We start from the raw sequence: 16,063 nt of genomic DNA, 5'->3' as shown, positions 1-16,063 counted from the left end.
TGGCTATTTCTCTAGAGCATAAACCATTAAAATAACGGTAAAAGAGGGTGAGACAAGAAACATTTCGACGATGTTCAAGTGACGTAAATGATCTTATGATGGTAACATCACCAATCAATCTAAATGCTCTACATTTAATACTATCCAAGAGGGTTAAGTATGTTGCAGGAGCACCAGCCCAGATATGGGAGTTATACTCAAGCTTTGGACGTATAAAAGTCTTGAAAATAACAGCCAGATCAGAGGGGGAGAAAAACTTCTTGCATCGCCTTAGAAAACCCAATTATCTTGCGGCATTTTTGGCACCATCGCGTATGTGATCGTTCCACAAAAGGTGGTCGGTGATACACATACCGAAAATATCGAGATATTCAGTTTCCTCGATGCAAGTTCCATTTATGGATAATGGGAAGGGGGGAATATTTCGCTTTAACGATACAAGACAGCATTGCGTTTTCGAAGCATTAAATTCCACGCGGTTTCTTATTCTCAATTGTTCAATGCTGGTGGGAATTTAATGAGCATCAAAAGGGAATTTAATGCCGAAATGGTCTAGTCGATTTATTCTGACCTGCGAAAAATTAATTCGGTGACAGCTGGACAGAAATGGCGGGAAATGGAAAACTTCCAGGAGTTCGGCAGTGGAGAGTGGAAAATCACTGGAAAACAGTGGATGCCCTATAGAAGAACACTGCATCTTTGAGGAAGAGACAGTTGATTTGGCTACTTCTAAAATTCCGGCGATAAAAAGAACTTAAATAAAACAAAACGATTAAATAAATCCTCTCGGGAACCGCAATTAAACAACTTGTAATTATTTGTCTTGTTTTTTTTTTCTTCTGTCATTCGCCCTAGGTTCGCTTTTGTTACAATACCAATAATGTACTGCCCAAAAGGCTTAAACAAGTTCCTGAGATATAGAGATGGAAGTTATACTCAAGCCTTGAAAATATGTATATACATATTAACCATTATCTAGCATAATATACCTACCCTTTTCTTGACATCCCAGTTTTATACTTAATTACAAAGAAAAGACAGTTTTACTAAAAAAATAGAGATTTTCTTTCATTTTTCAAAAAAGTTACACATCAAAGACAAACTCCTGTGGCACCCTATAGTCTACCAACTATGAACTTAAGCGTCAAACCTTTACTATACAACTTTTTTGTGTTCCCATTTTATGAAGCCATGGCAACTAAATAACTTCTCTAATTAAGGAACAAAATACCTGTTTTAAGTACTTTTTAAGATATATATCCCAACTTCATATGAATAATATAGAAAACATCAAATGAAAGAACTGAATTTTATTATCTTCGTGATAAGACTGTTTTGTTTGAAAAAAGAAAAAAAAAAACATTTTGAAGGTACCAACTTTCATCAACTTTAATTTCTTTTTCTTCAAAAACAAAAACACAGATCATTTACTGCTGAGTTAAAACTACTTACTTGAAAGTGCATTCATATCAATTTTTTATCGTTTAATTTAAAACGTTCAACCTTCAACCTTTTAGTTTTTTAATCATTTCCATCGTTTTGTATTTTATAATGTACCTTATGCAATGTACGCGTATAAGAGTAACTACTTGCAGTTCGCAGAGTGCACATGAAAAAAAAATCACTTGAAAAATTAAAAAGCGTACGCCAACTTAAAAAATACTAAAAACTATCACTGAATCTAAAAAAGCAACAAAAACTAAACCCTTCTGTATACAAAAGCATAAAGTTCATGTACTGTATGTCACCTCCTTTGCATTTAAACTTTTTAATGTACCCTACGTATGAAAAACTTCTACCACGTTTATAGGAACCTACTCGCTCGCGTATGAAATGGAACTTTCAAGTATTTATGCGTTATCGCTGAAATGGCATTTAAAAAACAAAATGTGCTGTTCTCAGCCAACCAAACGAGAAACGACTATTTAACGCGTACATTAAGTGAACTCATAAAAGAAAAACAGTACGAAAAGGGACCAAAACACTTCCAGAACCGAAACGCATAACTTCACAATGTGTTTTTTACACTCTTGTACTTCTTGTATAACGACCATCTTGGGCACAAAAAGAATGAAAACGAACAAAATGGCAAAAAGCTATAAAATACGGACCCTTAAGATAGTGCAGTGCAACAGAGTAAACTACCCGAACGATTTACGATCGATGTTCCCCCAATATGCTTTCGATTAACTCATGTGCGTTATACAAAAACAAAAAACAACAGAAGCAACAACACCACCTGTACAGTGTGCACACCAGGCTTGCCAGATTGAGCTACTCATTGGATATTGGGCTATTTATGGGATATTGAGCTATTTATCGGATGTTGGGCTTCTTTTCAATAACTGAGCAATTTTTTCAAATTGCCGAAAACAAATGTGTATGAAATCGAACATTTTTTGTAACCCAAAATCGAAGATGCAAAAGTAGCCCAAATAATAGCCTTATTCTAATTAAAAAGTTGCCAAGGATGAGATAGGGGCTATTTAGAGCCCGATTTTATTGAAATAGGGCTGTTATTTGGGCTACTTTTTCATCTTCCATTTTGGGCTACAAATATTAGTTTATCTGCATTTGCTTTTGTTAATACAAATAATTTGGGCTTATTGTTTCGGCTACTTTTACACTTTCATTTTTGAGCTACAAGTATTTTTAAATTCAGATTCTAAGATAATTTATTTTCTGTTTTTTTTTTTATAAATTCAGCTATTATTTGGGCTTCTTTTTCCGTTCCGGATAAAAATTTTTTAATTTCAGCAATCGAGCTAGTTTATTTCAACTGGTTTTTAAATAATACAAATTGGGCTATTACTGGGCTACTTTTTGAGCTTCGATACTGGGCTAAAATATTTTTAAACACGGATATCGAGGTGGTTTATTATAATAAAAATGATTTGAGCATTTTATTTGTGCAGTTGCATCTTCTCCAATTTTGGGCTTCAAATACTTTTTTAATTCCAATTTTGAGCTACAAGCATTTTTAAATTCTGAATCTGAGCTTTTTTATTTCCTGTTTTCTTCTTATAAATTCGGCTATTTTCAGTTCCATTTGTTGGTACAAATATTTTGAAATTAAGCAATCGAGCTTAATTATTTACATCCAAAACAATTGGGCTATTATTTGGGAAATGTTTCTAATCTCATTTTAGGCTTCAATTGTTTTTAAACTCAGCTATCTATCTAGTTTATATCAGCTGTTTTTTACATAATAATAATTTGGGCTATTACTGGGCTACTTTTGAAGCTCCGATTATGGGAGAAAATATTTTAAATTCAGATATCGAGGTAGTTTCTTATAATAAAAGTGATTTGAGGTTTTATTTGTGCAGTTGTATCTACTCCAATTTTGGGCTAAAAAAATTTTAAATTTGTGAAGAGTTTGGAGATAGTTTGTTTTACCAAATAAACTCAATTTAAAGTTACAAAATTTTTTATTGAAATTGGGCTAAATTTGAGCTAATTTTTCAGCTCCGATTTTAATCTACAAATATTTTTTATTCGGCTGTCAAGATTATTTGTTAAAATTAAAATAAATTGGGCTATTATCAAGATTATTTGTTAAAATTACTACTACTTGTTTAATTTATTAATTCAATTTGGGCTACAAACATTTTTAAATTCGGCTTTGTAGCTACTTTATTTTTTATTGTATTTGTTTAACTATATAAATAAATTTCTACTGCAGTTACTAGATTTTTCATTGAAAATGAGCTATTTTTTTTAGCTACTTCAGCTCCGATTTTGAGCTACAAATATTTTTAAACTGGACTGTCGAGCTATTTGAAGACATGGCAACTCTGGTACACACTGCTATACATGGCAAACGTAACGGTACACATAACATAACATATCCACACATAAAAAGATGTAAGATTTTGTGTATAGGGGTGCCGGGCGTACCCTGGACATTCAAATAAAAACGCGAACGAGCGCACCATTAAAAATGTATCCGCTTCCGTTGCCGCTGCCACTTCGAAGCCACATTCAACAACAACAACAACAAAAACGACAAAAATAATTCCATAGCCCATTTTGGTGCCTCCATCAATATATAACAAAAACAACAACAACCAAGCTACATTGGAGCTCACTCTTTAAGCCTTAGGCTATAAAGAAATTCCCGCGGCACCCTCATAAAATGGTTGAATTTTTCATGACCGTGTTTGGTTTTTTTTCTGTTTTTCATTTGGGTTTCATTCAATATATGTTTTGTTTTGGATATTTCTCCTGTTTCCTCACGTTAATTTCCGCCTCCCCTAAGGTACGATGAAAAGGTCTTGAGTTTGGGTGGCCTCCATCAGTGAAAATGAAGCTTTTTCTCATTTATTATTCAGGCAGTCTGAAGTGGAACTCGTATAATACTCGTACCTTACATAAAAATGAAAATTTTAGGAATAAGAAATGAACGTTGTTCAGGTCGTGTCGGAGTCGTTGTCGTTGTTTTTGTCGTAGTCGTCATCGTCATCGTCGTCATGTCGTTGGGAATAAAAGTCTTCATAAATTAAAATAGGATGCACGACTGGGTCGAATAAAATTTCTCAAAAACTTATTTTAGTTTATATAGAGATTGTTTATGTCGAAGTGGAAGTAGGCTTGTAGTTCAGGCGCGAAAATTAGTTCAAAACTTTAATTGTTCGAGTTCCCAAAAAAGAATTTTTGAGGAAAAGTCCATTCAATATAAAACATATAAATAAACATGTACGTAATATAAAAGTTTGTTTTATTTGTTTTAAACTGACCGATAATTATCCACAATTAAGAGGTTAAACTTTAAGTTAAATTACACCTCATCAAATTTTGAAAAATTTTAGGGCCCACGGGTCATATTACCAAAAATTAAAAAAGAGATTATTTTGATGTTGCAATAAAATGTGTGGATTTGTGTGGATTTCAGGTTTTTAAGGTGGGATTTAATTCGAGATAGAAAAGAACTGTATTAACTTTTAGCAACGAATGTAGCTAATAACTTGAAAGGAAAATTTTGGGACAGAAGGAAATAAAATTAAAAAGGGAAGAATTGTTTTTAATTTTTGACTGTGAAATATTTTCAAACAACATTTAAAAAAATAAAACTTCGAGCTCATCTAAAATTCAATCACTTACAAAATTATACATGTAATGCCTCATTTATAATTTTTCGTCTCTGAATGCATTCATTGATTTTAACGTTTGTAAAAAGTGGAGTTTATAAACTGAAATGTGTTGAACAGATTTGATTGATTCGAATTTGATTCGAATTTGAAAATGTGAACACTTTATCAAATGAATTTTCTAATATTTTGAATGGAACTAGAATTGTGTGAACATACTATTTGTACGGACAAGACGATCTTTAAGGTGTATTTTTTGAAAATTTCTATTACCTACCTAAAGTCTTTTAAAATACAAGCTAGGAACATCTTTCAATCTCTTAAAATTTCATTGATATTTCGAGAAGGTCCGTATATGTAGTTTCCGATTTCTTATGTTACAAATGGTTCCAATCCGTAAAATATTCATCAAATTACATTTGTCAAACTCTTAGGATAATATGAACCAGTGGCGAAGGCACCATATAAGTCGATTCCTATCGACTTACCTTTTGTAAATCTCAATATTAACAAGAAAAACTTCATGAATCATGTATATAAACAAATCATACAACAGCAACCCTTGTGACATCGACATTACTTACAATAATTTAATCAACATGTATTTTCTTCTTCAAAGGTATGCCGGGTTATTATTTTTTCGCTGAATAGAGCAAAATTTGTTTTCTATCCCGTTTCCTCTTTTACTTCTCGCTAGGCGCGTGCTTCTTTATTCAACCAACGCTTTCTTAAGCATAGAAATAACCCGATGGTCACCGCCTTTCCTTCGATGAATTTCTATGTATCTGAAAATTCACTTGCTTGTGCAAAAACAAACAAGATTGTTGGAAATGGAGAAATACGCATTGCGCATGCGCATGTCAGGTTGAGCCTAATAGGGCCCATACACTACACATGCCTGCATGCGCATACAGTGATTGCGCATGCAAACTGCCAGTGTATGGTGTGAACTGTGTGTTTGTGCAAGCGGCATGAGCAATATCAAAAAATTTTGATATTTTCTTGCTTGTGCATGCAAGCATGAGTGGTGTGTGTGCTACATTTGCTCAGTCAAGGGCTAAAGCAATCAAAATTGCCGCAGCAGCGGAGTCGGAGCTTGACATTTTTTAAAGTTTTCTGTTCAGCGGTGAACACAAAACTGAATTTTGTACAGTTTGCATGCGTAGTGTATGGGGAAAGAGTGATTGCGCATTTTTGTGCTTGCGCATGCAGGCATGTGTAGTGTATGTGGCCTATAAGCAAAGCAGTGCGTTGACGCACTACACTTGTTATTCATAGAGCAAACAAAAATTCATCCATTCTGTATAGAAAACAAGCCAAACGTAACCCGTCTTCTATCGACTTATTCGATATTTTCCTTCATTCTCGGCGGATGAAGTTTAAGAAGTAGGGGTTGCCACTTAAGCAAAATTGCGTGGTGGAATTATTTTTGGCAGAAAGTTACTGTAATTTTAATTAAGTGCCACAAGTAGCCAACATTAATGAGGCAGATTTGCAGTGCAAGGTGTATAAATAAAAGTGTGAACAAAATTTGAATTGGAAGTGATTTGTGAAATGTGGTTGCATTTTGTTTAAATTTTAGTAACTTAAAAGTCACAACGGCTCTTATAGGAATAGATTGCTGTTTGAGAGATTTTCTGTTAGATGAAAATAATGACTTTGAGAAACTTCATTTCTTAAAGAAAAAAAAAGTGGTAGAAATAGGACACTCTACCCCTCCTTTGAGCTTATCCATTAAATTAGAAAGCTAATATTTCTGGTGTTCTTTTCAATTTGATTCCAAATAAACACACGGATGTTGAAATCGCAAAGAGAGAAATAGAATGTTTTGAGTCTTGGCTTGGCTTGGCTCTTCATGGATTTCATAGAGAAATTTGAATCAATTTCAAATGTCTAAACGCTAACGGTTGCGGAGAACCGCCATTGAAAAGGATATTGCTTGAAACGGATTCAAAAACGCGCTATAAACGCTTTTTTGTACACAAATTAAAGATAATATTATAGGTCAACTTAATGCAAGATATAAATCTTTTACTAATTTAGTATTCTTATAGATTAACATTCTTAATAAATCGAAATAGGATTCTTTTGTAGAAAAAATGCCGTATAAAAAAATATCTTCTTTAATAAATATTTTTCATGGAATATTCGATTGAATGAACTTAAAAATTTTGCATACAACCCTTCGTCACCTTGAAGATTAAGCACCCATGTTAGACATGTTACGCGACACATTTCCTCAAATTTTTAATTTGAGTAGATTGCTTTTAACACTTCCGAATAGTGTTACTTCAGTTCTGGGATCTTTTTCAGCAAGTACATTTCTGATATTTTTTCTAGTCCCTCATTTTTCTCCGACTTAACTTTATAAATAAGTCACGCCTCGCCACTGATATGAACCATCCTAAAATTTGTATCTCCGCGACGAATCTGATAAATATAAATGGAGATAACTTCATTCTGTCCACATAGTAAAGCTGACGCGAACAGGATATTTTAACATTAAATATAAATAAAACTCATAATAATAATACAACACATTGAAAATTAGTTTAAAAAATCTAAACGTGGTGATTTTGTAGTCGAGAGAGAATGCTAATATATTTGTGGGAACTTCAAAACCAAGTTAAGAACCTTAATTTCTATGCTCATATTTGTTGTAATATAAATATTACACTTAATACAAAAAATATAGCTTTACATGTTTATATACAATTCAAGCACCCAAGAAAACAGCCCATGTAATGCTTCACTTATTCTTTCTGTCTCTCTGAATGCATTCATTAAGTTTGACGTTTACGAAAAGGGTGTTTCTAGTTGATTGACTCGAATTTTAAAATTTGAGCGCTTCATTAAACGGATTGTCAAAGATGCAAGATCGAAATGAAAATGTTTAGGTATTTTACTGGTTTGACAACCCTTTTTGTGAATAACCAAAAATAAATGTAGTTCTAGAGAAAGATTTGAAGAAGTGCACACTTTTAGTAAAATAATAACAAATAGGATTATGTTTATGGTCAAAATGATATTGCAACGATATTTCTAACAACAGATTTAAGATTTTGGCATTTTTTGAAATTTCATTGACATTCCGAGTAATTTCTGACAGCATGTTAGACGAATGTAAACACTAATTGTTCTAATCTGTCAAATATTTATTAAACTTAATTTTATTTTTCTGACTTGTTTGAAAGTGTAAACCCCTTTTAAATAATTATCTCGGTGACAAATCTAAGAAATGAAAATAAATTTTGTCATAAAGTAAATCTGATAATAAAGAAGAGGAAGAAATCAATTTTTTGGAAAGCAATCTTATTAAAATTAGTCAAAAATTCAAAGAAACTAAACATGATTTAAAAACATTACTAAACCTATGTTAAAAACTTGAATTTTTATAATGGATTATGAATTTTTGCTCCGAGAGATATTCACGATACTAGAAAATACAGGTGTATTCATTACGCCGCTTCAAGTTGGTAGCGTTGGCATTTGACGTCTATCATCTGAAGTGTCATAATAGGATTAACTGAATATTTGCCATTTTCGATATTGGATCGTTTAACAATCGAAGTAGTCATCATGTGGTAATCTACGGAAGCTATCGATGAGATTATTTGAAAAAACTAATAAAAGTGGAAGCGTCGCAGATTTCTTAAGGCCTGCGCATCATCGTAATGCAGGTTCAGTCGAAAATATTGGTGCTGGTAGCTCAATCGAATCATGAGAAGGATTCGAATTCATGAATTTTCTGGCGTGCGCTGCAATGGCAAGTTGATACTTGACGTTTTTTGGCCTGCAATCGAATTGAATATATAATTGCTGCAACAAGACAAGATAGGTTAATTGTGTTGGATGTTCTGACTGCTTAATTTCACGTAAAAGACGAATACAAAAATAATAAAAACAAATAAACAATCCAACATTCAAACATTCAAACACAAAATCTCTACTATGCGGTCTTCTAATTAAAAAAGTTTAGAAAAAAAACTTGGTCAAAAACCATCATAGGGAACATCAGTAGCTGCAAAGGCAAAGCAACGCAAAAAGAACCAAAAAAATAGCTAAAGGAAATAGATTAATTTCAGAAAAGAATTTCTTCTTTTCTGAACTTAATAACCGCCATTTGTCATCTTGTAATCTTCATTCGTTAACCCAGAACTCCGAACGAACTTCCAGGGTTCAAGACTCAGAATTCATAGGTAGTACCATTGGGGAAACTCAAGACATATCGATTTAACAACATTAAGTAACACTTTGACACACACAAAAACCCATTCAACTCTTCCTTCCCCTATTAAATTTTTCTTCGTTACCATCGGCTTATTTACTTATTTTATTTTTGTTTTTTTTTCTCCTTTCGTGAAATGAATATCCGTTTGAGGAATTCCTTTAGGATGAACCCAATTATCACGAACATCAATCCTTTCGACTTATGTTCAAAAATATAAATACAGAACACCAGTTTCTTAAGCAAAAAACAACATCAAAGCTCAGCAAAAACAAAAACAACAAATAATATTTGCTCAGCTAAATTGCTCTATTCACTGGATCCTTCCCTCAGATTCATTTACACTCATCTGGCAGTAGAAATTAACCAAAGGGCAAAGGATAACAGAACCAAAATTAAAAACAGAAAAAAAATATATGTATAATATCCTTAACTCCAAAAAATAGAAAAACGAAAACAGAAAACATAAAACATAAAAACTACAAAGAAAATAGGTCAAATAGCTCGAATTGATAAATGTGATAGGTACCTTACCTACTCCTGCTGCGTTTTATTTGCATAAACAGTGCGGTTAGAAAAAATTTGGTCTAACATTTAACTACCTCTTTCTGGAATTTATGAGAATTATTGGAATCCTTTAGAATTGTAAGCAAAATGTGGTTGAAATTGTTTTAAAAAAATATTAAAATGCACGACGGGATCGCATGAACTTAGGTCTGATTAAAAATAGAACTTGTATATAAAATAAATTTATCTTCAACAACCTTTATTTATAGATTTTTCAGAAATATTTTTGGTATGCAATTATTTAGTGTTTATAAAGGGTTTTCCAATAGGGACGAGTTGATATTGACAGCTCGTGGCGGCCATATTTTTTCTTTTACTTTCTGTCAAAATATCTTTAATCAGTCACTAAGCCAATACCCGTACGTCAATAAAACACAAGATCTGCCGAAAACATTGATTCTGTCAGTGAAAGTGTGTAGAAAATTTCGAGGCAGTCAATTCTGCGTCGCTCACAAGAACTTGGCATGTAGCAGATCATAAAATGCACCCATACAAAATCTAACTAGCTCATGAGATTAAACCAGGCGACCATAGGTAGCTTCTTTTGTTTGCTAATTGGATTTTGGAGCAGTTGCGATTTCTGTGGAAAAATCATATTGAACGATGAGGATCATTTGTGGATAATCTGTACGTGAATAAGCGCAATTTGGCGGATTTGGGACGACACCAATCCACGTGAATGTTGGGCTGTAGGACCTCGGTCGGCTCTTCTTCTAAAATAATTATTAAGAAAATATAAAAACTTGTTCAGTAAAATACCCTTCTGAAGCAATACAAAGATATATTTTTTGAATTAAAAGAATTCAAGTTACAGTGAAAATTTCTTAAAAATCTGTAGGGCCGTTTTCAAGACAATTCGAATATTCAACTTTTTACCAAAAAATGTTCATACCGAACTTTGTAGGCAACAAAATAAAAATAAAAATGACTTACGCAAATCTCCTTAAATACTTAATTTCGAAGTTTGAACTCAATGGCTAAGGCTCTATCAGCGACGACAAATAGGAAATATCCAAACTATAAAATGTTGCCCTACAGACATGACATACATTTTTAAAAAAATAACATGAAAGCGGAACCAACCGCAGAGAGAAAAGGCCAGTGAGGGAAAAAGACGACCTTAGTGAAAGATCACTTTTTAGTGTTGTAAAGCCCTACGGATCCTATCAAGATTTTAAAAACAATCTACGTAGATATGTCGAGCGACAGAAAAATAACTTCACCAAGTTAAAGTTGAATCAGAATACTCCATACTTAAAAAGAGTTCGAGAAAAACGATTGTCCTGGGCATAGGAGCATCTTAATTGGACTTAAGTCTTTTAAAATAATATAAAGCTTTTATAAATCGACCAATCGAAGTATAGGCTGCATGGGAAGATTTTGCTTCTCAGGAGATGAGAAAGGTAAAAGGGTCTTTCTAGAATGAAGAGTCATTGCAAAAGTTTAAGAGTTTAAAAAATGCATAAGTTAGGTTACTGCAGCTGAAGATTTTCAGTGGCAATTGCAGCTTCATTTTTGTTGCAAGGAAGACTCAGGTCAGTTCAAACCTGAAGAAGTTTACTAATCGATATATAGAGCTGTAGTTAAAGGTCTAGAGTTCACTAAAAACAAGTGGAGTTTAAGCAAAGTGCTAACAAGGTAATAATTGTATTTGGGAAGCGTTAAAAACAAATATCCTGGGATGCGACCCACACTGATAACTTCCCATTCGAGCCGGTCTGTCAATATTTTTAAAAGCCTTACAAAATGTAAACAACATTTTGTGTAAGATAAAAAAGAACTTGGTAAATACAATAATTTTTTCTCAAAAAACTTGAGTCAAAACTCATTCTTAAACAGTTTTTAGTTGTTTTTCGGATCTTGTAAAAAAAAGTTGTCAATTGAATTTTTCTAAAAAAATTAACTAAAAGTTAACAACAATGTTTTGCATATGACAAAAAATAAGTTTCATTTAAATATCAGTGTTTGCTTTCGGCATTTGTATTTGAAACCCAATTTTTACAAATTTTAACAGCATTTTTTTAAAGTTCAATTGATTCTTAAAAATATAACCGATTGAATTTTTCTAAGAACATATTTTTTTAACGTTAACAAAAAAAATTTGCATAGGATGAAATAATTTTGAAGTCAGTAAATTCATCTTTCTCGAAATATTTAAATTCAATATCAGTTTTTACCAATTTTGTAAAAAAATGCTCGTTAGATTTTTCAAAGAATTTAAATAAATGTTAAAAACGTATCTTTTACAAAATTACATTTATTGTAAACCAATGTCATTATTTGTTGTCAGGATATTCAAATCGAAAGTCAATTTTTACCAACTTTCAGTAGTATTTTTTTAAGGGTTTTTTTCGTATATAAACACTGACACTTGAATTTTCCTACAATACAAAGTCTAAGAGATTTCGGAAACGTTGTTTTTAGATGCATACAATTATTTTAAAAGTAATATAATTTTTTGTTTAAAAATATTAATAGAGATATTTTAGATCAACCAAATTCACTTTTTTCTATAGTAAAAAAACACCAACTCAATTTTTTGTACAGTCCTTTCTTTTCTTTGATTAAGATTCTAAGGACTTTGAAAAATCAATAAATGTCAATTCAGTTCTCTAAATAGGACCAATTACAATAACTTCTTATGGAAAGTTAAGTAAAACCACTACACCAAATAGGCACTTTTTCTTAAATCCCTAAAAATCAGACAAGTACATTAAAAATCAATTTTTCGGTCTAACGACTTTCTGCACCCGACAAGCCGTTGTGAAAAATTAAATGAATTAAAAAATGCTTAACATCACAGAGAAAACAAATCCTTACCATAAAATATAACATTTTTGAAACTAATGTTATAATTTGAAGAATAAAAAACTTCACCAACATTTTTCGCACATCACTGTTTAACATCCTAGTCAGCTGTGTTTCTGTTGTTTACTTAAGGTTTATCCTTTTATCCTAGACAAGCTCAATCCATAATCTATCTTAAAACATATTTTTTCTTTCTTTTTGTATGGTTTTAAATTCACTTTTTGTACTATTTTTCATTTCAGGAGCGAATTGCCAGGAAAATGTAGACGAATGTATGTCCAACCCCTGCCAGAATGGTGGCATTTGTCGGGACAGAGATAACGGATATGTATGCACTTGTCAACCAGGATATTTGGGTTTACATTGTGAGATTGATGTGGCCGTCTGTGAAACAGGTAAGCGTATAAGAGAGTGGATTTTCACTTGACAGATATTAGAACAATATGTGAAGCGAACAAGAAGTTTTGAAAAATGAATTAACAGAAGTTGCCACTTGGTTGAGTTAATTAAATAAGGGAAAGTTTTTAATTCCTTTTCCTTTTTTAATTTCTTTTCTATAAAATAAATTTCATAGAATCATGTTTACACAGGACGATTTAATTTATAGCGTCAAAGGAAATGAAATATTAAATTTACCATGAATTTTATTTCAACATCACTTTTAGTTCTATCGTGAATTAAATTTCCCTCGGAATTGTTCCCCTTTTCGAAGATTGGGAACTTGTATAATGTCAAAAATATCCCACTAATGTTCATTTCGATATAACAAATTCGAACTTACGAGGATATCGGATTTTCCAACTTAGTTGATGGGAAGCATTTTAAGGGAAATTTATTTCACGAAAGTCCAGAATTACGATAAATCCGAAATTTCCCACTATCGAAAATTCATCGATATCGGAAAAAGTTAATTGAAATATGTCAAATTCATAAGAAATTTTCATGGGAAAAATTTGAAGGGAAATTAATTTCACGAAAGTCCAGAATTACGAAAATTCATTGATATCGAAAGAAGTTCATTGAAATATTTCAAATTCAAGCTTACAAGAAATTTCCTTCATGAGAAAATGTTAAGGGAAATTTAATTCACATAAGTCCTAAATTATTTTAGATTTTATTTCTTTAAAAAAAAACGATATAAGCTGGCAACTCTGCACTTAATCCTACATTTACATTCCATTTTCATTTAACTAATTTAAACTTCACTGTCTTTATGCTTTCACACAGGTACCGGCGCCAGATGTCACAATGGCGGTGAGTGTATAGAAGGCCGAGGCTTAGAATTCACCTGCGATTGTCCGCCAGGTTGGGCTGGACGCATTTGTCAAGACGAAATAAACGAATGCGAATCGGCGCCGTGTCAAAATGGTGGCGTATGTGTCGACAAACTGGCTGCATATGTCTGTGCCTGTCCAATGGGCTACACCGGAACCAACTGCGAAGAAGAGATTCTCATTTGTGCCGACAGTCCGTGCCAGAATAATGCATTGTGTCTGATGGAAGAGGGAGTTCCCACATGCTATTGTGTGCCCGATTATCACGGCGAAAAATGTGAATTCCAATATGACGAATGTCAATTGGGACCAAAGTGTATGAATGGCGGCGTTTGTATAGACGGAGTTGACACCTTTACATGTTCCTGCCCACCGATGCTCACGGGAATGCTCTGCGAATGCTTAATGACGGGCGAGGATTCATTGGATTGTAATTATACGGCGCCGATTACATCGTCAACTACGACAACCACCACAGAGGAGCCTAGTTCGGAGGAGGGCACTACTCCCTCGCCACCAGTTTTCACAACCGCAAGTGGATCATCGAGTAGCAGCAGCAGCAGTAGTAGCAGCAGTAGCGAGAGTGGTGGAGATACAGGAGAATCACAAACTTCGGACGCAAGTTCGTCGGCCGAAACGGCTGAATCTGATGAAAGTATGTACACGACAATTTCTAGGTTCGATGTGACCGAAACCACTACAGCTAAGTCTCCAAAGGGAACCAGTAGCGAGGAATCAGAAGAGCTACCAATAACAATCACGGGACATCCAACATTAATACATCATCGGACGACAATTAAGACGACAGCGTCATTCCCTTACGAATACACCACCCACAGATCGCCAACTCCCAAATGGCCAACGACTCCAATCTATGTAACCGAGATTCCAGAAACACGACCCACTTCATCAAGATATTATCCCCCAGAGGCGACCACTTTCAGCACAAGTCTGCAAACAGAATACACCGACTATGACCAGGAGAACGGATACAGTGCAACCACTCGTCGACCGCCATCTTTCGGAATAACAACGACAGTTGCTCCATTCTTCACCGAGTACCCTGAGGTCTTTGTTACCACTAAAGTTACCGAGTACACCAAGGAGTACGGGGGTGGAAGATTCACGACCTACAAGCCACCTACACCATTCTTCCCATCGTCCACTGCGTCCTCATATGATTACGAATCCTCGGGAGTCAGTATTGACATAGCGACATCAACGTCTGGCAAAATAGGTGAACCCATATCACCCCATCCATCAATATCGCCCTACTGGCCAGCTAGCAGCACCTCGCAGCCAATTTCACCGTCCTTCAGGCCAACACCGCCACCCTTCTCGGAGCACTCGACGAAAACTCTCTACACAGATGACTTGGTCACATATCCGACAACAGTCGCACCCACCACCACCACAGCCACAGAGTACGTCCCACCGCCACCAACGACACCAGCACCGACACCACCACCTCCGCCACCAACATCGCCTCCACCCCCACCGACAACTGCAGCACCGACCATTCAAGCACCCACACAGCCCCCATCGCCACCACCGACGCTGGCGGTCCTCACTACGGATTCATCGATTTCATCATCCTCATCGTCCTCATCATCTTCGTCAGAGGAGAGCACAGAATCAGGAGGTGGCAGTGGCAGTGGCGGTTCGAGTGGTGGAGCATCAGGAGGAGGAGTGGACAACTTTACCACCGGCATTCCAGATTGCATTAAATTGGGTTGCTATAATGGAGGTACTTGTGTCACCACTTCGGAGGGCTCCAGGGTGAGTAATGGCAAACGTTTTTCTCTTTCCCCCCCTCTCTCTCTCTCTTTCTTTTTAATATAAATTTTCGTTTTCTTTTGTTATATAAGTGTGTACATATATCGCATATAATATATAGGAGCATTGGAAAAACGCTCCTGGCTCCTATACCTACATTCTCTTATACGTCCCATGACATACCGTGGCATGGCACCTTTGCCAGCTTCTATTTGAAGTTCCTTTCCCATTCCAGATAAAGCAGAAATAAGATCTATTCAGTGCTTTCCACTTGAATGCTAGGTGAGCAGGGGTTAAATATATATGTATAGTGATGAAGT

At 34.4% G+C, this 16,063-nt stretch overlaps 2 protein-coding genes across 6 annotated transcripts in view; one reads left to right on the top strand and one right to left on the bottom strand.

Moving 5' to 3' along the window:
• Positions 1-16,063, top strand: part of LOC129952880 (protein eyes shut) — a 133,087-nt gene that overhangs the window by 65,495 nt on the left and 51,529 nt on the right. For all 5 annotated transcript variants that reach the window (XM_056065804.1, XM_056065803.1, XM_056065805.1 and 2 more), the window contains exons 5-6: positions 12,936-13,088; positions 13,921-15,746. In XM_056065804.1, the coding sequence (XP_055921779.1) occupies positions 12,936-13,088; positions 13,921-15,746 (1,979 nt within the window). The remainder of the gene's footprint in view (positions 1-12,935; positions 13,089-13,920; positions 15,747-16,063) is intronic.
• The window catches only part of LOC129952881 (MKRN2 opposite strand protein), a 134,592-nt gene that overhangs the window by 73,194 nt on the left and 45,335 nt on the right, over positions 1-16,063 (bottom strand). The gene's annotated exons all lie outside the window — the stretch shown is intronic.

The sequence above is a fragment of the Eupeodes corollae genome, chromosome 3, assembly GCF_945859685.1.
Source record: "Eupeodes corollae chromosome 3, idEupCoro1.1, whole genome shotgun sequence".
Classification (NCBI taxonomy): domain Eukaryota; kingdom Metazoa; phylum Arthropoda; class Insecta; order Diptera; family Syrphidae; genus Eupeodes; species Eupeodes corollae.
The sequence above is the reverse complement of the archived record's forward strand: the minus strand, read 5'-3'. Positions and strand labels throughout refer to the sequence as shown.